Source organism: Heloderma suspectum, chromosome 3 (genome assembly GCF_057233095.1).
Source record: "Heloderma suspectum isolate Gila_16-S chromosome 3, 16-S_ref, whole genome shotgun sequence".
NCBI classification, from domain to species: Eukaryota; Metazoa; Chordata; class Lepidosauria; order Squamata; family Helodermatidae; genus Heloderma; species Heloderma suspectum.
The window spans coordinates 285,183,570-285,205,954 of NC_139460.1; the positions used below are offsets into that span (position 1 = coordinate 285,183,570).

General features: G+C 44.2%; 1 protein-coding gene across 1 annotated transcript in view; it reads right to left on the bottom strand.

Moving 5' to 3' along the window:
* Nucleotides 1-22,385, bottom strand: part of DNER (delta/notch like EGF repeat containing) — a 234,016-nt gene that overhangs the window by 45,872 nt on the left and 165,759 nt on the right. The window contains exons 7-8 of the mRNA XM_084842030.1: nt 19,258-19,371; nt 3,143-3,367 (exon numbers count right to left, since the gene is read on the bottom strand). Of these exons, the coding sequence (XP_084698156.1) occupies nt 3,143-3,367; nt 19,258-19,371 (339 nt within the window). The remainder of the gene's footprint in view (nt 1-3,142; nt 3,368-19,257; nt 19,372-22,385) is intronic.

Here is a 22,385-nt window from a genome sequence, read left to right on the forward strand (position 1 = left end):
TGGACATCAGGAAAACCATGCTGACTGTTAGAGCAATATGACAATGGAACCAATTACCTACAGAGGTAGTGGGGTCTCCCACGCTGGACTCGCTGGAGGCGTTCAAGATGAGGCTGGACAGCCATCTGTCAGGGATGCTCTGACTTGGATTCCTGCACTGAGTAGGGGGTTGGACTCAATGGTCCTATAGGCCCCTTCCAAACCTACTATTCTATGATCCTATGATTCTTTGACTTGTAGGCCTTTTTTCTGTCTATACAAGCATAGGATTGCACCCTTAATGGCTGTTCTCAGGCTCTGCACAGTCAACTATTGCTGCTGTTGAATTTGCTTTTGAATTAAACTAGTAATAAAGTTTTCCTTGATATTTCTCAGAAGCTAAATGCACCCTTTAATGTAGTGTCATAGCAGAGTGCTACTTCTAATTACGAACACTGTGATGGGAGTGCTGGGGGGTCGGCAATCGAGACCACTTTGCATAATCATCTCCAGCTGTGAGCAAAGAAGTGAAGCTGTTCCTACCCACATGGAACAGCAGTTTCTTTAACCTGGACTAATGGTGCAGAGAAAGAATTAAGGAAAGAGTATTTTACTCTTCTGGAAGAAAAGCTGTAGTGGAGGAAACTTCTGCCTGACACTATATTGCTAAGTCTGTTCATGTGGTAAACAGCTGCAAGACTCCCATTGCAAACCCCACAGTATTCCTCTTCAGGCAATCACTTCTGAATGCATGAAGTGGGGGCAGAATATGTGGGGTGACCTCTGTCCCCTCAATGAAGCCCCGCCCACTAGAAACACTCCCAAATCACCGCTCCAATCAGGGTTCCTGTCTCCGTATTGGAAACCCTATGTACAATCAAGGGGTAGAGTCTGGCTCAGTGGTAGAGCACCGGCTTTCCATGCAGAAGGTCTCAGGTTCAATCCCCAGCATCTCCAGGGTAGGGCTAGAAAAGAATACTGCCTCAAATCCTGGAGAGTGTTGACAATACTAAGGTAGATGGATCAAAGGTCTGACCCAGTATAAGGCAGCTTCCGATCGTCCTATGGCCACCTTCAGACTCGGCAGTTCGCACATCAGCTTGGGAGCATTGCCGGCATGTGCAGCATCAGTAAGGGGGTGGCAGGTGAGCCCCTCATGTTCCTGCAGCCTCCTTCATATGTTCAGAAGTGAAACACTGAAGAAGGCTAGTAACTAACAGATGTACCACATCAGCCCAGTGACTGTAGTTCAGACTTTGGAGCAAGATTGGAGTTTCTCCCATTTTGGTGATAACCGGACATGAAAAATTCACAGGAACTGGGAAACATTTACCTGGCAAGCAAAGTAGCAGAAGTGTTGTTTTTAAGGCAATTTAGTTTGAGTAATGGCAAATCTTGCAATAACCTAATTTTAGGAAACATTTTTCCATTATATATGTTTCAGATATAAAATAGAGATGATTACTTTATATCCTGAAGACTAGCAGAAGGTAGCAAATATTTTTCTACCATCACGACACTCATTACTTTGGCAAGAAACAGTTTTATATTCAGATTTATGCAATGCTTGCTTCCTAAGTGATAAATCTGGCATCCCCCTTTTCGGAATTGTTCAAGGTACCTCAATCATAGTTACTGAGATTCTAGCTGTCATTATTATGAGAAGAAAGTCAGCAATAGGCCAAAAAAATGTCAGCCAATCAACTAGTATTTCTTTATTGCCCAGGAAGAAAATTGGCTCTCAATATATCAAATATTTTGAAACAAATCCATGATAATAATAAGTCCACTCATAAACCAAAAAGATGTCTTATTTTCTAATAAATCCATGACTCATGAGTATTTACATTGGGTTGGATCCAATGGTGGCCAGAATGAAAACAGCTGGCAAAATGGATTCCCCCTCTGCCCACCATGTGCCCTCCAGAGCAGATTTGGGGGTGTGCAGGGAGTTGCAGGGGAGAGGAGGGCAAAGGGGAGGCCCAATGCACGAGTGGAAGTCTGCTCACTCACTGTTGGATTTAACCCACTGTAGCCCCAGTCTGGCTAAATGAATGGAGCCCTCTTTGGAATTGGTAACCATGCAATTGAGGCTGCTTCTTTATGTGAGTGGGGAAGAATAAAGAAAAAGGTATTTACCTGGCAGCAAAATGACATCAATGTAGGCACCACGCAAACCTCCCTGGTGAAAGCCTTGTGAAGATGAGGTGTCTCTCTCCCTGGTGGCCACTTGGCTTACTTGGTGAGTAGCTTCAGAGGATGATCAGGTGAACCAGTATGGAGAAAGGTGGTCCAAAAAGTACCTGGGTCCTAAGCCATTAAGGGTGCCTTAGGTAAACACCAGCACTCTGAATGGAGCTTGGAAACAGAGCCAGTTGGGTTCTTTCAATAATGGATAAGTTTTGGTTCCAAGCTTGGCCCCTGGTAGCAGCCTAACAGCTGTATTTTGAACTAAGTGGAACTTCCAGATTATCTTCAAAGGCAGTGCATATACAGCATAATAGGCTGGATCTAGCCCAAGTTAGTAAAACCTAGGTCCCATTGAAATCAACAGGACACATCTTGGCATAACTTAGCTCACATTGAAATCAAGGGGAGAAGTTCTGAATCCATCTGGATCCATCCCAGTATCTTTCTACCACCTTCAAATTATACATTCATAACAACTGTATTGCCACACGTCTAAACTATTTGATGGAGTCTGTGCAAAAAAGTTATGAAGTAAAATATGATTTAATTTTCTGCACATATAATTCCAGATACAGCTGTAGTCACCAAATACAGCTGTCTTTACTCCTACGACGAATAAAACCTGTGTCAATAAAACATAAGCTATTTAAAAGCTTCTCATGTCTCTACTTAATTTTATAGCATCAAAGGCATGTGGTGCATCACTCTATATCCTAGATCTATATCCTAGAGGTCTATTGTTACAATATCGCAACAGATACAAGATGAGCCATATGGAAAACAATTTGCATGTCCAAGTGCTCATTCTGAATTTTTGATTAAATAGAGAATGCATCAATGCCTATCATTATAGCATACTGAAAGCAGTGTCTTGTCAGCATGCATATATTAAACAGGAAAAAGGAAGTAATTTTAATCTCCATATTTCTAGAAGCTAAGAGGATTTGAGAGAATGTGGCAGGGCCAAACATACCTGGGATACAGAGGCATTTGTAACTTGTTCCAACACTACGACAAATGCCATGCGCACAAGGGTTCAGAGCACAGAAGTCGATCAGCTGGGCACAAGTAGGTCCTGTAAATCCTAGACTACAACTGCAAGAATAGTAAAGCCGGTCTGCATAACAGGTTCCATTGTTCTGGCAAGGAGACGAAGCACAGTGGTCGATTTTTTCTTCACAAGATGGTCCCAAGTATCCTAAAGAGAAGAACCAAATGGACCTTATTTGCACACATTCACCAAATCTCTGACAAACGTAAGAGCATAAGAAAAGCCATGCTGGATCAGACCAAAGGCCTATGAAGTCCAGCATTCTGTTCCCACAGCGGCCAACTAGATGCCCATGGGAAACCCACAAGAAGGACATGAATGCAATAACACCCTCCTGCTTGTGGTCCCAGCAACTGGCATACAGAGGCATACTGCCTCCAATGCTGAAGGTAATATATAGTCATCATGACTAGAAGCCATTGGTAGCCTTATTCTCCATGACGATAAGCATGGGTCTTAACTAGCGCTGTGCACAAATGGCCTCTCAAAATTCTCCAGCCTATTTGTGGGCAGAGAAACTGGGGGGACAATTTCACCAAATTTTTCCTAGGGGAGGATAAATTCTTCAGCAGTTTCTCACAGGTAGGGCTCACTATTGGCAGGAGTCATAGGACAGGCTCTTTCTTTTTCCTAAGGTTTTTGGTTTATTGCACTGCTCCTATAGGTGGCAACAGCATCAACTGTGTTGAGGCTTCCACTCTTCTGAGGCAGAATTCTGAATTTCTTTTGGTGACATTTTTTAGCTTACCTAATCACTGCGAGGTGGCCGAGGGTCCTGAGTGTGTTTTCTCTCTCTATTACACACCTTTCCACTGCTCTGCAGCCTCCTAGGCCACCTGCACTTCCTGAACTGAAAAAGCCCCATGGGAGGAATTGCCTCATGAGGTCTTCCTCATGATGGCTTTAACTGAAGTACAGAAAGCCGAGAAGGCTACAGGCTGCCACAGAGATTTTTGTACGATAACAGACAGGACACTCATGCACACTCTTCAGCCACCTCATAAGTAAGGTAAGCCCAAGAACCCCAAGCCCAACCCATGAGAATTTCTTCGAAATTTCTCCTCCTCTGAATTTTTTTTTCAGAAGCAATTTCTTTTCTATCAAATTTAGGGATGTCAGAGAATTCCACCACGAATCTCGGGTGCATTCGGCACCCCGAAATTGGTGGTGGAATGGTCTGCCCCCCCTGCCCCCCCCCCGGGATGGGACTTACGTTGGGCAGATCTTCCTGGCGGCGGTGGCGGCTCCGGCGGCGGGGCGGCGGCCGATCTTCTGACCGGCTGCCGCCGCCGCCATTTCCAGTTAAAAAAAAAAAACATGATAGGCTACGTAAAGATTTACATAGCCTATCACGGCTAGATTTTTAAAAAACACCATGATAGGCTACGTAAATGTTTACGTAGCCTATCACGGCTGATTTAAAAGAAAAAGAAAAATGCACGTACACAAATGGCGGCGCCCATGGGCGCCGCCATTTGTGTTCCTTATTTTGGCACGTCTTAGTCTATGTAAACATTTACGTAAACTAAGACGGTGAAAATAAGGGGAATGCAAACAGCGTAGACGCTACGCTATTTGCGTTCCCCTTATTTTTGCCGTCTTAGTCTACGTAAATATTTATGTAAACTAAGACGGTGAAAATAAGGGGAATGCAAACAGCGTAGACGCTACGCTATTTGTGTTCCCCTTATTTTCGCCGTCTTAGTCTACATAAATATTTACGTAGACTAAGACGGCAAAAATAAGGGGAACGCAAATAGCGTAGCATCTACGCTATTTGCGTTCCCCTTATTTTTGCCATCTTACTCTATGTAAATGTTTACGGTAGACTAAGACGTGCCAAAATAAGGAACGCAAATGGCGGCGCCCATGGGCGCCGCCACTTGCATACGCGCGTGGTTTTTTTTTTCTTTTAAATCAGCCATGATAGGCTACATAAACATTTACGTTGACTGCAGGGATGCAAACGGCGGTGGCTACGGCCACCGCCATTTGCGTCCCTGCTAGCCAGCGGCCGGATGTCTGGCCGGTGGCTCCACAGAATCCCTGCAGAGCGGAGCCGGCCAGCCAGGATTCCGTGGGGAGGGATGGAGCGCCTCCCCCCCCAGCCAGAATTTCGGGGGGGAGGAACAGAGCGCCTCCCCCCCCAGCCAGAATTTCAGGGGGAGGGACGGAGCGCCTCCCCCCCACCACGAATGTCACCCTTCGAAAAGGTAAGTGATTTTCGTACATCCCTAATCAAATTGAATGAGAATGGTTGAAAAAATGTAGAAGAAATTTTTGGTAGAGCACTAGTCTTAACACATTTTAAACAGATTTTTATGGCTAGACCTATCCTGACACACACACACATATACACACACAGTGAGTATAGATAAAGATGTTCACACAATTCAAATGCGAAAGGAGGAAGATGGCATGGCTGACCCCATTGTCTCTCAGCCTCGGACAGCCAAGATGTTGAATAGTTCTGAGAAGGATGGGTTTTCAGAGGCAGGTGCAGGTTCTCACACGATGTGCCCTTCACTTGAAATGATGCAGCAACTTATCATGTTGGTGGTTCTAATTCTTGAGAAAATCCTCAAGTCATTCTACTTTTGTACTTGGTCTCAGTGAGGTTTCTTCATCCTCTGGAAAGACACATCTAGTAGATATGTCCTTTCCCCCCAAATTTACCTGATCCTCTTGGTAGTAATTCTCAGGTTTTCCTTTATTTACTCATTCACTGTGCCTTCCACTGGGTAAAATCCAACATAAGTCCTACTTAGAGTAGACTCATTGAAATGAATGGGATTTATGTTAGTCTAATTTATGACTAACGTGACTAACTTATGCTGCATTTCACCCACTGTGTTAATATATGAGGAATTGTATTTCTCTCACTCATGAGTAATCTAGATGGTGTAACCAAGGCCCGTAAATTGAAATGACTGGTAACAATGGCAACAAGAAAGCTGGGGAAGGGCTTACTGCTGGCACACCTCCCTCCTGAGAAGCACCCAAGGTACAAGGAGGGGGTGTCAGGTTTCCCAATCCCCCCAGCACACATGCTCAGGCAATCTGACACTGGACACCCAAATCAGTGAGATTTCTTTATTGCAGGGAATCCCACGGCACAAGCTTCATGGTTACACTCTTCAGAAATCATATAGCTGATGGTCAGTAGCTATAGGCTCTGTGTAATTCCAGAACAATCCAAAGCTAAACACTACTGCCATGACTGAAATCGTCAACATGGTTTCTCCGTTGCCATCTCCACGGTTCTGAACACAAGGGAAGGGACTCTAGATTCCGGGGTACCTAACCCAGACAATCCTTTCACGGGGCTCCAAACCCAGACATGGAAAGGGAATGATTCCTGGAATGAACCCATCAGGCAATTAGCAGGAGATAACTTCTTGAAAGGCCTAAAACCCACACCCATAGAGAGTCCAACTTTGAATCTTTTGTTGATAACTCTAGACTACATGTTCACGGCCCATCAAGATCAAGGGAAGGGCATACCCACACACACAAGGAGTTCCAGGCCACCGCTTTCGCATTGGCAACTTCACGCTGCATGAGTTCTGGCAGAGGGATGTCCAAAAGTCATAGATCAAACCCAGCCTGCCGTACACTGAGCTGACTACAAACACAGACACACAATCCACAGCAATGAGAGTTCAAGTCTATGAAAAGCCTCACAGTACTTTTCATGGCAAGTGCTTAACAATCCAAAGTTTCAGTCCATGTGCAGAGTGCCTCCAAAAGCCCAGACGATGATGGATCCAAACAGAGACGTCTTTGGGCAATGAAGACGAGATGTTCCTAGTAAAGGCTCTTCGCCTTTGCATCAGCTTAAAAGGGAAGGCGTGACTGTAGGACACCCCCTCCAGATCCCTTGTCAGACATGGGCCTTTAGCCTTTTAGCAAGGCCCCTGTCTGAACAGGGCGGCACTGCTCAGCCCTCCAGCAGTGACGCTTCGACCTGGGCGACCCTTCCGAAAATCCCACCCCTTCTCTGTCAGGTTCTCACGGACAGCTTCCAGCCTCCCTGCCTGCCAAGGCCAGACCAGCAGGTGGACAGGGAGTTGGGTGACTCCCCTTGGCTCTGCTCTGAGAACACTGACAGAGATAAACACACACAGACTCTGACATTCCAGAGGCTGAATAGGCCCTAGCCTTTCCAGGCTACTTCTAATTAAATCCTGGCTATAACCTACAAGGCCCACTGCAGTACTGAAGCTGGACCCTGACAGGGGGAGGGATTGCTGTCTGACACTTGGAATAGAGCACTGCTTCCTGGCCAGCTGAACTACTGCTGCCTTACTCCATTGCAAGTGGAAAACTGCAAGCCCCTTTCTGCCAGTAGATCGACTCACAAGTATGGGCCAGTTGTAGGCTGTGGTGTTTACTGATGAGTGCATCCGTTGGCAAAGAGGTCTCCAGACCAGTGCTTAAAATGGGTGAGGAACCATCTTTCTGCCAAGGGCCACATTCCCTCAGAGGTAATCTCTTCTGGGCTGCGTGCTGGAGGTAGACAGGGCTCCAGTGGTGGATGAGGTCAGAGCCAACAGCGGATGGGCCATTCCTTTTCTCTCTCTTTCTGCCACCCCTTCCCTCTCTCCTTCTTTTTGACCCCCTTCTCTTTCTCTCTCCCTCTCCATTGGGTTAGCTGTCAGGGAAGGAAGAGATTGCTCTTGCCAGGTGTTTGGACTGATCTCTCCCAGAGGGCTTTTGAAATTAGGTTGAGAGGGCCATGTGTGTCTGTAGGGCTGCAGGTTGCCCAGGCTTAAAAGTCAGGTTGGAGTTCCTTCCAGCTAGCAATTCTGCATCTGAAGAAGCCTCCATCCCTTCAACAGAGTAAATCAGCAGGCTGGAGCCCTACATCTGAGTAAGCACCATAGCCTGTTGCTTCAGTTAAACTGTACACCTACAAAAAGGAGCAGCAGAATGTTCCAGGAGGAGGAAAGAGAAAGAGGAATATTAACTTTATTACCTGATCTCTTTGGGGAAGGAAAGCATGTAATTATACAAACAAATGCAGCCTTTGTTGGGATAAACTATCTGTTCTACTACTGCTTCAGTCTTTTGCATAAAAGGGCGCTTTCTACACTAAAGCCATGAAAACCATGGTCTCAAATATAATTAAACTGAAGATCTATCATTTCAGAACTCTGATTGTATATTAATATTAATATGTATTATTGATTATAATATAATATTAATATGTATTAAGAAATACGTATTTATTAATAAATGGTTTCCAGACATGTATATTAACGTACTGCTATGGAAAATAAATACTTAGGAAGATCAGCCCCTCAATATGAACGTGGAAAACTGCAGGAAAAAAATGTTTTTTAGTTTTGCATTTATTTGCAGTTTTTATATTTCCATTTTTTCTTAAGCAACAAAATGGGACAAGCACCCTTGGGAATAAATAGATTATTGGTAATGAGAAGTTTCATGGCAACATGAAACTCACTAAGATTTAATGGAAATGGAAATTTACTAAAGGCAAGGAACAAACAGGAAATTGCAAAGAAAACATCAGAAATAAATAACATGGTTCAGAAATATGAAGAAACATGTTTGCTGACATAACATTTTGATTAAACTTGCAAATGCAGAGAGACCAATACATTAAATAAAACAGGTGATATCCTGCCATCTTGCAACAGAGGACTCTGGGAGTAAAGTGAGTTCAGGAAATGTTTTACAGATAAGAAAGCAATATAATGAGGACAGATTTCTTATCAAGGGGAGCTTAATTATTTGGTTTAGCAATGGCCAATAGCAGACAATAGCCTTAGAAAAATCTTGATAGTAATTTTTTTAGAGTTACTGCTTTATTGCTTTGCCAGGTATTATGTGAGCTTGCTGGAGATTCCATTAGATTTAACCCTAGGAACAGAAAGCCAAACATGATAAATGAAGTTAGTATCTAGGATTAGGGATTATAAAATCTTTAGATATATGAAACACACAGTTGGGTACACCAGCTAAGCAAACAAGACAAATGGTTCTGATTTTTCATTTGCACAAAGTCAAAGGGAAACACAAAATTCATACTACAGGGAAGAAGTATTATAAAAAATATTCTTACTGGAACTGAAATTTATGTGAACTGAGTCTGAAGTAGCTAACAGAGAAATCGAAGCCAAACTAGACGACGTGTTTCAACAACGCAGAAGAGACTTATAAAAGCCACCCCAAAAGGAACCAATATTCTTTTTATTTATTGCATTTGCACCCCACCCTTCCTTCAAGGAGCTCAAAGTAGTAAACATGGGCTTAACCCATTTCGTCCTTACAATGAGTTCATCCCATTTAATGCACAGAGTTTCATGTTTCAAGCAGGGATTTGAATCCATATTCCATGTACCCTGCTACACTCTGGAGCCTTCCTGAACACTGTGGCCATTGCTGAACCAGTTGCTTATGTGATATTATCACTCAATGGCCTATCTGCAGCTGACACTGTAGGGCATTATATATGTTGCTAGAGTTTAAACTAAGCTTCATTAAGAAAAGGTAGCTTTCCACCAGTGTTGCCTTCCTAATAAACAACATACTCACTGGATTGAGAAGAAACACTAAGATACTGCATAGGAAAGTATAATGCACCTTCTACCCAGCCATTCTCAACTGTCTTAGGACATACTATGGAATTAAGAAGCCTGTGCAGCTGAAATGACAAAAGGAATTGGCTTGTCCAAGCAGCAGCAACATTTTAGTCAGGAGTTCATTGAGTATGTGACCCATGGATTCACTAGGGTGCATGGAAGCATCGGGTGGTATCCAATAGGGGTCATGTGCATGTGACCAACCCCACTGGGCCCTGGTCCACACCTGGCCATGATATCACGCTTCTGTGGGCAAGCCACAACGCACACAAAAATGCTCATTTCCAGAAGGGGTGATCATAAATGAGCGTTTTTGCATGTGTCGGGGCTTGCCCCCCAAAGCGCGATATCGTGGCTGCACGCAGTAGGGGCCATGCGTGGACATGAGCTGGTGGGACTGTATGCACACAGGCTGGGGCCTGGAGGGGCTGGCTGCATGTGCAAGGCCCTGTTGGATACTACCCAAGGGTGCCACCACAGATAGAAAGGATGACAAGGATGGGCAGGCTACAGTCTGCAAACAAGGAATTAAGTTGTTAAGCCAATGATGTCCTGAAAAATTATGCTGCAATAATATTTTTGGCTGGATCATAACTCAGAAATCGAGCCGAAGTGGGAATGGGGCTACAGAACTAGGAGGCAAGGAAAGAGTTGTTCTAGTAGGAGGAGGAGAATCTGAGCAAGACAGTAAACCCCTCACTCCAGAACTCACCCAGAGGTGCCATAAAGGCAGTTTTACCAATCAGAAATCTGAGGAAGCAGGGAGATAGTAAAAATCACCCCACTACCTGACTGGACACAGTCAATGACTGGCCTCTCATATAGTTTCATGCATCCTGTGGTAAGGTTACAAGTAGTGGCCATGTGGCAAATGGTGATCTATAGGAATCTATAACAAAAATCAAATAGCTGAAGTAAGTGTGGTAGAAACAAAACAGGCTTCATTTTAGGCACTCAAAGATATAGGATGCCCTTGAAGATCATTTGATCCTAAGTAGGGAAAACCATACTCTGATGGATCAAACCCTTGAAGAGATTTCTACATTCAAGCTGCCTGAGAGATAACACTGTTAATTTGCCCACAAACTGTCTCAACCATTTTTCGAAAGTGTTTGTGCCATTAGTTGGGATTAAAACTGATCAAATGTGATAGGGGGAAGCTATTTTTAAAATGCAGTTCACATTCAAAGTCTGAGCCAGCCAGCTTAGAAGTCAAACACAGAACTGGAGAAATCAAAAGTGAAATTTAAAGTGAAATGAATGCAGCTACTGCCATGACGTTTGACATGAATTACTGAAGTCAGCATGAGTTGCTGAAGCTGAAACTAGGGATGGTGGAGAATTCCGCCATGAACTCCAGTGAGGCCGGATTCTAAAGAATCCGGCCCCCCAGAGTCCATGGCGGAACGGCCTCCCCACCACCACCACCCCATGGAATCCCCCCAGGATGGACCTACCTGTTGGCGGATGTGGCGATGGCGGCAGTGGCAGTGGCGGTGGATGAAGCGGTGGCGGCAGCTCCAGCCACTGCTGGGCTACTGCGGCCGGAAATGGTGGCCATCATAGCAGCTGCCATTTGCGTCCCTACGCTAGCCCGTGACAGGCTACGTATATATTTACGTAGCCTATCACGGCTAAAGCAGGGACGCAAATGGTGTCCCCTACACCATTTGCATTCCCGCTTTAGCCGTGATAAAAAGGTAAAGGTAACGGTGTCCCCAACCAGTCGTGTCCGACTCTAGGGTGTGGTGCTCATCTCCATTTCTAAGACGAAGAGCCAGCGCTGTCCGAAGACGCTTCCGTGGTCATGTGGCCGGCAAGACTGAACACCGAGGTGCACGGAACGCTGTTACCTTTCCCGCCAAAGTGGTACCTATTTATCTACTTGCAATTTCTTGCTTTCGAACTGCTAGGTCGGCAGAAGCTGGGACTGAAGATGGGAGCTCACTCCATCACGCAGCACTCGGGTCTCGAACTGCTGTCCTGCCGACCTTCCAGTCTGCAGTTCAGCGTCTTAACCGCTAAGCCACCGCGGCCGCCTTTAGCCGTGATAGGCTACATAAATATTTACATAGCCTATCATGGCTAAAGCAGTGACGCAAATGGCATCCCCTACACCATTTGCGTCACTGCTTTAGCCGTGATAGGCTACATAAATATTTATGTAGCCTATCACGGGCTAGCATAGGGACGCAAATGGCGTCCCCTACGCAGGATGCCATTTGCATCCACAGCAGCCCGGCCGCGGCTGGAGGCCCCGCTGCAGGTTATCCCGGCTGGCGGCTCCGTGAATTGTCTGCAGAGCCGAGCCAAGCCGGCCAGGCAGGATTCTGGGGGGGGGACAGATCACCTCCCCGCTGTTGAGGATTCTGGGGGGAGGAACGGATCACCTCCCCCCACCTGCAGACCCCAGCGGAGCCAGGTAAGTTGAGTTTCGTACACCCCTAGCTGAAACATATCTTTATGGATTCTATTTTATCACTCTCTTTCCAACATCCTCCAATGTTTTCTCAATTTTAATTGCTTGAGAATCTTGCCTTTCTCTTTCCTTGCAGCAAAAAGGTTCAGCTCCTAAACTATACACACAGCTCCTGAGGCTACACACAGACATCTATTATCCTCTTTCTGTCTAAACTCAAGTGTGTGCTTTTTTAAAAAAAAAAAACCCTGCCTGCTCATTATGAAGCCGTGCAGACCACAGGTCCCAGACCCCACTGCTGCAGGTAAATTGCCCGTTCAGGGGGAAAACCACCCACAATAATTGAAAACCGCTAACATTATTTTGTCAAGTCCCCGACTTCTCATCAGGCAGCACTTCAGGTGAACCACAGTGAATCCATTCACAGTAATCAGACACCCACCCTCCTTTTTCCTTTGTCACAAAGTGATATATTTCCATCTTCTCTTGTTCATTTTATTTTATGGTTATATTACTTCGCCCATATTCTGGGGTTTTAGCATTTAAGTGTATACTAGTCCCTGGCCTAGCTTTCCCCAGTGAGCGAAATTTGCATTTCAGAGTGTACTGCCTCTTCTCAGCTACAATTACGCGCAAGCAAGAACTTCCCCAGAGAAGGCCTTTTTCCCCCTGAAAATTTAAGAGCAGTCTAAAAATAGTGTATCTGCAGCTTAGTACACCTGACTTCCCAAGTTGCAAGCTCCCAGCCTTATGCAATGTGTCTGTGTTTTAATCTCACTCTCTCCCCAACCTAATCCTCAAAATAAAGGTAACAAATGGAGTGGGTGAATGTGTGCAAGAGACAAAAGGGATGTAAAAGAAAGTATTATGGTAGCTGATGAATACATTCTGTTTGCTTGTTTGATTCAAAAAAGGAAAGAACATGAATAATAAGCACTTGGTCAATGATTATATGTTGCTTTATCATGACTGACATATATGACATATATATCTCTTATCTAGATGCTTTTTGACATCTATGTGAAGATGCTGGGCAAGGTCAACAAGGAATTTGGAGTGAAGTGTCAGTATGATGCAGATGACACTCCACTCTTTTCTCCATGTCATCTGAGTCAGGTGAGGCTGGGCAGATGCTGAACTAGTGTATGGATTCAATAATGGGCTGAATGAGGGCCAATGAACTGCAGCTGGATCTTGACAAGATGGAGACCCTGTGCGTTCTCTTGTCTGGGAATCAGGTGTATAGCAAGTTCATTCTCTGGTAACCTCCCTATTGGATTACTGTAATGTGTTGTACAAAGGCCTGCCCTTGAAGATGATCCAGAAGCTTCAACAAGTACAGAAGGCAGCAAGCAGGAATGTAGCCAGTTCAGTCAGGCAGAATCATATTACCCTGATTCTAAAAGAGCTGCACTGGCTGCCTATTTGCTTCCAAGTCCAAGTCCAAGTGCATGGAACCCAAACATTTGAAGGAGCACCTCTCCCTATATCAGCCTGCTCATGCTGTGCAAATCATATTATTGTAAGATGGTATTGTAAGCATAAAAATATTTTCAATAAACAAAACAAGATAAAATAAAATAAAGGTTACCAGCATTAGAGCTCTACGCTTTGGTGTTATGTTGAGAAATAGCCTATTGGGCAACTTATTTGAAACAACTAATGATAGAAGACATATGACAACTCCACCTTATGGTACAGGTACCTGCATAACATGAAGATGCTCATGCCCAAATTTCTGCAAAAATTTGGATGCAAGTCAGTGATGGTACGCAGCTGCTTCTGGATTTTTTTTTTGCCAATGGGATTGATTACTGATCCACAACCACTGTGTGCGCAAGCCACAAGCCAACTGTGCAGTACTACATATCCTATGCTGTTGACCAGCTGCCCCCCTCAGCATTAGCTAGCCTCAGAGACACCTGGGGTTTGGTTACCATGGCATAATGCAGTGATCTTCACTATTTTTCCACCAGAAGCCATTTTGCCTCCAGGCACCACCACAGAGGCCACTTGGGGGCTTTTTCTGGGCGTGGGAGAGCATTCTTCTCCTCCCTACCCCCCAGTCAAATGGCAACATTTGCACTGGACTGGAGGCCTTTTCAGGTCTCTTCTCCCTCCTGTTCCACATTGTCTAACCAAGGCCTCCTCAGTCAGTCACCAAGTCACCAGGCAATTGTGATAGACTCACTTGATCCTTGAACTGGGATAGATCTTTTTCTCATCCCTGAGAGAGTGCTCTGCTCCACATTGCTCTCTCTCACTCTTGCCTGCACATTCATTCCCCTCCACCTCCATCTCCTATGCAGTACATCATGGCAGCTAGCCAATCACATTGTCTTTTGGGCCTCACCCCCACCACAGCTAACTGGCTGACTGCTCCTGTGTTTTCTTCACACACACACAGCTACCTTACAGCTGATGAGCGGCAGGTCTCCTGACTCCCCACTCCCAAAGCCTCCTCCAGTAGCCCAGATCACAGCAGCTGGCCCATTGCTAAAGCAAACAACAAGGCAAAGTTAGAGAGCCCATACTGAGAGTCTGCAGCTACTGCAAAAGACTGAGAGAAAGACAGAGAGAGCAGATGAGAGAGAGAGGTGGAGAGCCACACTTGAGGTGACTGCGAGCCGCCGGTGGCCCTTGGGCACTGCAGTGAAGTACACTAGCCTATACTGAAGTTGCCAGAAATTGTGTGTTGTTCAGTCGTTCAGTCATGTCCGACTCTTCATGACCCCATGGACCATAGCACGCCAGGCCTTCCTGTCCTGCGCTCTCTCCCGGAGTGTGCTCAAGTTCATATTCATTGCATCCGTGATGCTATCTAGCCATCTCATCCTCTGCCGTCCCATTCTCCTTTTGCCTTCAGTCTTTCCCAGCATCAGGGTCTTTTCCAGAGAGTTTTCTCTTCGCATTAGGTGGCCAAAATATTGGAGCTTCAGCTTCAGGATCTGTCCTTCCAATGAGCACTCAGGGTTGATTTCCTTTAGGATTGACTGATTGGACCTCCTTGCAGTCCAGGGGACTCGTAAGAGTCTTCTCCAGCACCACAGTTCGAAAGCATCAATTCTTCAGCGCTCAGCCTTCCTTATAGTCCAGCTCCCACAGCCATACATTACTACTGGGAAAACCATAGCTTTGATTAGACGGACCTTTGTCGGCAAGGTGATGTCTCTGCTTCTTACTATGCTGTCTAGGTTTGCCATAGCTTTCCTCCCAAGGAGCAAGCGTCTTTTAATTTCATGGGTACAGTCACCGTCTGCGGTGATCTTGGAGCCCAAGAAAATAAAATCTGTCACAGCTTCCATTTCTTCCCCTTCTATATGCCAGGAAGTGATGGGGCCAGATGCCATGATCTTCGTTTTTTTAATTTGACTTTCAAACCAGCTTTTGCACTCTCCTCTTTCACCCTCAACAAGAGACTCTTTAGATCCTATTCGCTTTCTGCCATTAGGGTGGTATCATCTGCATATCGGAGGTTGTTGATAATTCTCCCGGCAATCTTAATTCCGACCTCTGATTCATCCAACCCAGCGTTTCTCATATGTATTCTGCATATAAGTTAAATAAGCAGGGTGACAATATGCAGCCTTGTCGTACTCCTTTCCCAATTTTGAACCAATCAGTTGTTCCATGTCTGGTTCTTACTGTTGCTTCTTGTCCCTCGTACAGGTTTCTCAGGAGACAGGTAAGGTGGTCTGGTATTCCCATCACTTTAAGAATTTGCCACAGTTTGTTGTGATCCACACAATCAAAGGCTTTAGCGTAGTCAATGAAGCAGAAATAGATGTTTTTCTGGAATTCTCTTGCTTTCTCCATGATCCAGCGAACGTTGGCGATTTGATCTCTAGTTCCTCTGCCTCTTCGAAACCCCGCTTGTACTTCCGGTAGTTCTCGGTTCGCATACTGCTGAAGCCTAGCTTGTAGGATTTTGAGCATCACCTTGCTGGCATGTGAAATGAGCGCAATTGTGCGGTAGTTTGAACACTCTTTGGCATTGCCCGTCTTTGGAATTGGAATGTAAACTGACCTTTTCCAGTCTTGCGGCCATTGTTGAGTGTTCCAAATTTGTTGGCATATTGAGTGCAGCACTTTAACAGCATCATCTTTTAGGATTTTAAATAGCTCAGCTGGAATACTGTCATCTCCGCTAGCTTTGTTGTTACTAATGCTTCCTAAGGCCCACTTGACTTCACTCTCGAGGATGTCCGGCTCAAGTTCAGTGACCGCACTATCATGGCTATCAGGCACATTAAGATCTTTCCTGTATAGTTCTTCTGTGTATTCTTGCCACCTCTTCTTAATCTCATCTGCTTCTGTTAGGTCCCTGCCTTCTTTGTCCTTTATCATGCCCGTCTTTGCACAAAATGTTCCCTTGAGATCTCCAATTTTCTTGAAGAGATCTCTAGTCTTTCCCATTCTGTTGTTGTTCTTTGCACTGTTCATTTCAGAAGGCCTTCTTGTCTCTCCTTGCTATTCTCTGGAACTCTGCGTTCAGTTGGATATATCTTCCCCTTTCTCCCTTGCTTTTCGCTTCCCTTCTTTCCTCAGCTACTTGTAAAGCCTCCTCAGACAGCCACTTGGCTTTCTTGCATTTCTTTTTCTTTGGGATGGATTTCGTTGCTGCCTCCTGAACAATGTTACGGACCTCCGTCCATAGTTCCTCAGGCACTCTGTCTATCAGGTCTAATCCCTGAAATCTATTCCTCACCTCCACTGTATATTCATAAAGGATATGATTTAGGTCATACCTGAATGGTTTAGTGGTTTTCCCTATGTTCTTCAATTTAAGCCGAAATTTTGCAAGAAGCAGCTCATGATCTGAGCCACAGTCAGCTCCTGGTCTTGTTTTGACTGACTGTATAGAGGTTCTCCATCTTTGGCTGCAAAGGACATAATCAAGCTGATTTCGATATTGACCATCTGGTGATGTCCATGTGTAGAGTCGCCTCTTGTGCTGTTGGAAAAGAGTGTTTGCTATGATCAGTATGTTCTCTTGGCAAAACTCTATTAGCTTTTGTCCTGCTTCATTTTGTACACCAAGACCATGCTTGCCTGTTATCCCGGTGATTTCTTGACTTCCTACTTTAGCATTCCAATCCCCTATGATGAAGAGGACATCTTTTGTTGGTGTTAGTTCTAGAAGGTGTTGTAGGTCTTCATAGAACCGATCAACCTCAGCTTCTTCAGCCTCAGTGGTTGGGGCATAGACTTGAATTACTGTGATGTTGAATGGTTTGCCTTGGATTCGTACTGAGATCATTCTATTGTTTTTGAGATTGTACCCCAGTACTGCTTTTCCCACCCTTTTGTTGACTATGAGTGCTACTCCATTTCTTCTAAGGGATTCTTGCCCACAGTAGTAGAAATGATGGTCACCTGAATTAAATTCACCCATGCCTGTCCATTTTAGTTCACTGATTCCCAAGATGTCGATGTTCAGTCTTGCCATCTCATGTTTGACCACCTCCAGCTTACCTTGATTCATTGATCTGACATTCCAGGTTCCTAAACAATATTGTTCTTTACAGCATCGGATTTTCTTTTCACCACCAGACACATCCACAGCTGAGTGTCCTTTTGGCTTTGGCCCAGCCGCTTCACTCTTTCTGGCGCTACTTGGAAATACCCTCTGCTCTTCCACAGTAGTATATTGGACACCTTCCGACCTGAGGGGCTCATCTTCCGGCGTCATCTCTTTTAGCCTTGTGATACGTTCCATGGGGTTTTCTTGGCCAGAATACTGGAGTGGGTTGCCATTTCCTTCTCCAGTGGACCACATTTTGTCAGAACTCTCCGCCATGACCTGTCCGTCTTGGGTGGCCCTGCACGGCATAGCTTATGGCTTCACTGAGTTACACAAGCCCCTTCGCCACAGCAAGGCAGTGATTCATGAGAAATTGTGTAGAAATGCTCATATCAGATTTCTTTGAGCAGAAGCAGAGGCAACAAGCAAAGCCCACCTTGAGCAGGCCTATCTGCCCTAACTCTGTTAATATATTTATCCAGTTTTCTTCTCCCATACATTTGGTTAGAATGGATTTGGACAGGATACTTTTAAGAAGCCAATGTAGGCTTGGCTCAGTCCCAAAATTGGATTGTTTCACTGAGCGCTGATACTATTTATATACTCACGGGGGGGGGGGGCACAAAAATTATTCAAAATGCCAGATTTAAACTGCTGACATTGTGTCAGTTTATAGGTCTCAGCATAGTTGCTAAATGGGTCACCCATTATAGTAGTTTGTTCCAAGGAGAGATAAGAGTCCAGCTACACTGTTACAAATACACTTTAATTGTTATTAGGTCAGGGCACAGAAATAACTCTAAGAAAAGACTCCATCCACAATACAACCTAGATATATAAGAAATAATGGTGGAGTAAGAGAAGAGCAGACTGGGAAAAGAAATGTCATTAGCCCTAGGCTTCATCCTGAATCAACATTTTAGTACTGATGACTAATGTGAGTGCTTTATTGTTGAAAGCTTCCATGCGTTTTGGAGTAATTAACTTATGCAACACACATTTCCAGGCAGAAACAAGCTAGAAAATGGATGCTTCCAGCCATCATACAATTTTTCCATTTGACACACATTAATATCTTTGGCATACATCTAACATATACAATATACAGGGTGTTGACTGACCGCTACACAGGAACTAATGCCAACATAACATAATCCTACACACTTACAGCAGCAAAGGCAACAGCACAACGGCTGTTTGTTCAAAAGCAACACAATTAGAGTGTCTGTGGCAACTCCGCTACCATCTATGAATCATGAAGCCACTCACCTTATGTCTACATTCCCACATTATTCAGTCAAGTACTAATCAGTGCACAGAGCCAACTGAATGACTGCATGATGTCAACATACCCACCGCAAGTATGTGTGTGCATGCAGACATACACACATGCACATACCACAGAGCAACCAGACAAGGGAGGCTCTCAAATACCTCATATAGAACATACGCCTTCTTCAACATTACTGAAATTTTTATTGCTTACCTTCTGGGCACTGGCAACTGAACCCATTTATACTGGAAGAGCAGGTACCTCCATTTTTACATGGCTGTTGACTGCAGTAGTCAATTTCTGACTGACAGAGTTCTCCAGTGTATCCTTCATGATGGAATTGTTTAAAAACAAAAAGAGGGAAGGGAAAATGTTTCATTAGTAAATGGGTCATTGTAGCATCTAAACAGCATCTTAGGATGTTGTTCCGGTACAATAGTTTTTTTCAGCAATCATCATTCAGGGGATCAGTCTCAGTGCCATTCTCTGATTTGACAAAATCAAGTCAATGTGCATCTGGGATAACACCGAGCAATACTGAAAGCACCCACTGGTCTCTCTTCGACATATGGTTTAGTGTTACATGAATGAGCTTTGGGCTTGTGAGTTTCCCCCTCTCTCCAATGAGGAGACTGAAAGCTTTGCCTACATTTTAAAATAACCGCAATTGAGCATTATACCTGAACCTGACACACTGGTTACTTTTTACTATGACAGGGAAGCAAGTGAACTGCAAATTGCGATTTACAATCCTGGCATGTTTCCCTAAACCACTGAAAAGACTAATCATGTTCTGTCTGGGTTCAGACATAAAAATAAACTATGGTTAATTAACTGAAAATGAAAGCAAAGGCTTCCAATCTCCTCAAGGACTTGCCAGAAGAGCAGAGCTTGTGTTATGTTACACAAGCACACAATACTAAACTACAGTTTAGCACTACGTCTGAGCCAGCCTTCGGGTAGTGTTAAGGGCTGTTATTTTCATGTGCACCTATGCAGCCACAGAAAACATAATCTAAATCTCATATGGATTTGGAGCAAATACAAAAAATAATCATGGGGAGATCTTCATTATGTAATTCTGACAATGGAAGTCATGCTTTATTTTCCATCTGCAACATTGGCCCACACTCCCACAGCTAGAGCACAAAACTTGAGTTCATTTTCTATCACTGATTTGAAGCCACTCTGCACATGACCTATGAGTGGCAAAAATGGTCCAAGAAAGTGATTTGCACATCTGTTTTCCTCCTTCCTCCTATAAGGGAGGACTTATACATCTTAACTGTGACAAGATATGCAAATTCAAAATGCATGTGGAACTCATGCATCTCATCGCAATGAAAATCCATAGTTTACTTTTCTGGTATTATAGAAGTGAAAAAATGCAGATGATCAAGCCAGTCAATGTGTCTGCTTCCCTTTGTTTTGCCAATGTACCATTGCCAACAGTGGTGTAGTAGCAAATTTTGAAGCACAAGCACTCATCGTGACAGACCCCATAGCCAGGCCCCCAAGGAGAGTCCAAAGATTCAGACAGCTGGGCAGGATACATATCAACAAACCAGTTTCAGCTGTTTTCATCTCCACCAGGAGCCAAGTCTTTTGTAAAAGCTGATGGGTCTTCATGGCCCATTTAAGACCAGGCCACCCCAAAATACTTTTAATTACAACAGGGATAGCTCACAATAATGTATTGTTGATGAGAAAATCCATTTTATCCCTAGCTACTATGAGGATTGCAGCTAAGCTCAGAGGGAACAGGAAAGCATGAGGGAGGTGGGAGATGGCATCCTCATCCCTGCTAATCAAAAAGTCCTGCAGCTTCGATCTTGCAGGTCCTGGCTGCACTACAACACGACTCGCCAAATCCACCCTTAGCAGTGTTTACACACATTTTTATTGAAACCAGATTTCCACTCATAGTACAGGATACTCTTGAGTCTCAGCTCCCCCTGAACCCCACTGCAGCCCCCTACGGACCATCCAGAACAGCACAGGAGATGCCACAAAGGGCTCCAGGGGGAGAGGGAAATCTGTGAAAACTGCCTTTCTCCCCCACCTCACTTCTGTTTATAGAAACTCTTCTTTTAAGACCCTTCTATGAACAAAAGGACTCCTTCCATTCCAACACAATGTTTACTCTCAAGCATCCTGCCCAAAAGTGATACACCTGCTTTGCTTGTCTGTTGATTTCAGATCCACACATAAAAGATCCGCTACTGTGCACTATGAACATGTCATTAGATACTTCTTAAAGTACAGAATCAGAACCAGAACTCAAAGGCTGAGGAAGATCTCAACATTTCAAGCAAACAAATGTCTCTCAGGATTCGCGATCACAAGTTGGGAAAATATACTGAATACATTACACTTCAGTTTACTGTCAGCAAACTCAGAAACAAAATATTTTGTCATGACACACATCTGAAGTATACTTTTCTCAACAAGGGTCAATCATTTATCACATTCTAATATTACATATGGCAACCATAGGCATTAGGTTAAAAATTACAGTGCATATTGTATAGATCAGCCTTCCCGAACCTGGTACCCTCCAGATGTGTTAGACTGCAACTCCCATCATTCCCAGGCAGCATGGGGAAGGCTGGTATGGATGATCTGTCCAGTTAGGGCTAGAACATGTATAGGCTGCATGTAGACATGTCCCATCAAATATTATGGTAATATGATTCCTAACTAGCATTAACTTTAATTTTTCTAAACATAAAATGATCAATAATGGAGAAATCAGAGAAAATGCCAGCCAATAATATAAATTGTCACATTAATTTCAGTCTTTTCCTTTCTAGAAACAAGCCCCCTCCTGCATGCTAGTTTCACATGCAGTATGTTCAATTTATATTCTTGCCTTCAAATGTGAAAATACTGTATTGATGTAAAACAAAACCCGCAACAGAGAAGTTGCCTTATTGGACTAAAACAGCCTTCCCCAACTTGGTTTACTCCAGGTGTGTTGGACGACAACTTTCGGTTCAGGGAAGGCTGATCTAGAAGTACCTGCTAAGCATGACTCATCCAACTGTGATGTCATTGTTCACTAAAGATAAGGTGCTTCCAGCAGGATGTCTGGTCTTTTTATAGTAGTTTGGAGAGAGTAATATGATATCAAAATGTTCACAATTCACTGTCAGTTTTGTGAAAACATGTTATCAGTACTAAAAAAAAAAAAAACCAAGAAAAATCCTTGAACTAATGTCCTGTGAAATAACGTTATTTCAAATATCCCATAATGTGTGTTGCTTGTTTTGGCCTTTAAAACCCAAGCAGACAAAGAAAGGACTGACTGCTTCCATATAAGCCTGCCCAACCACTGAGGA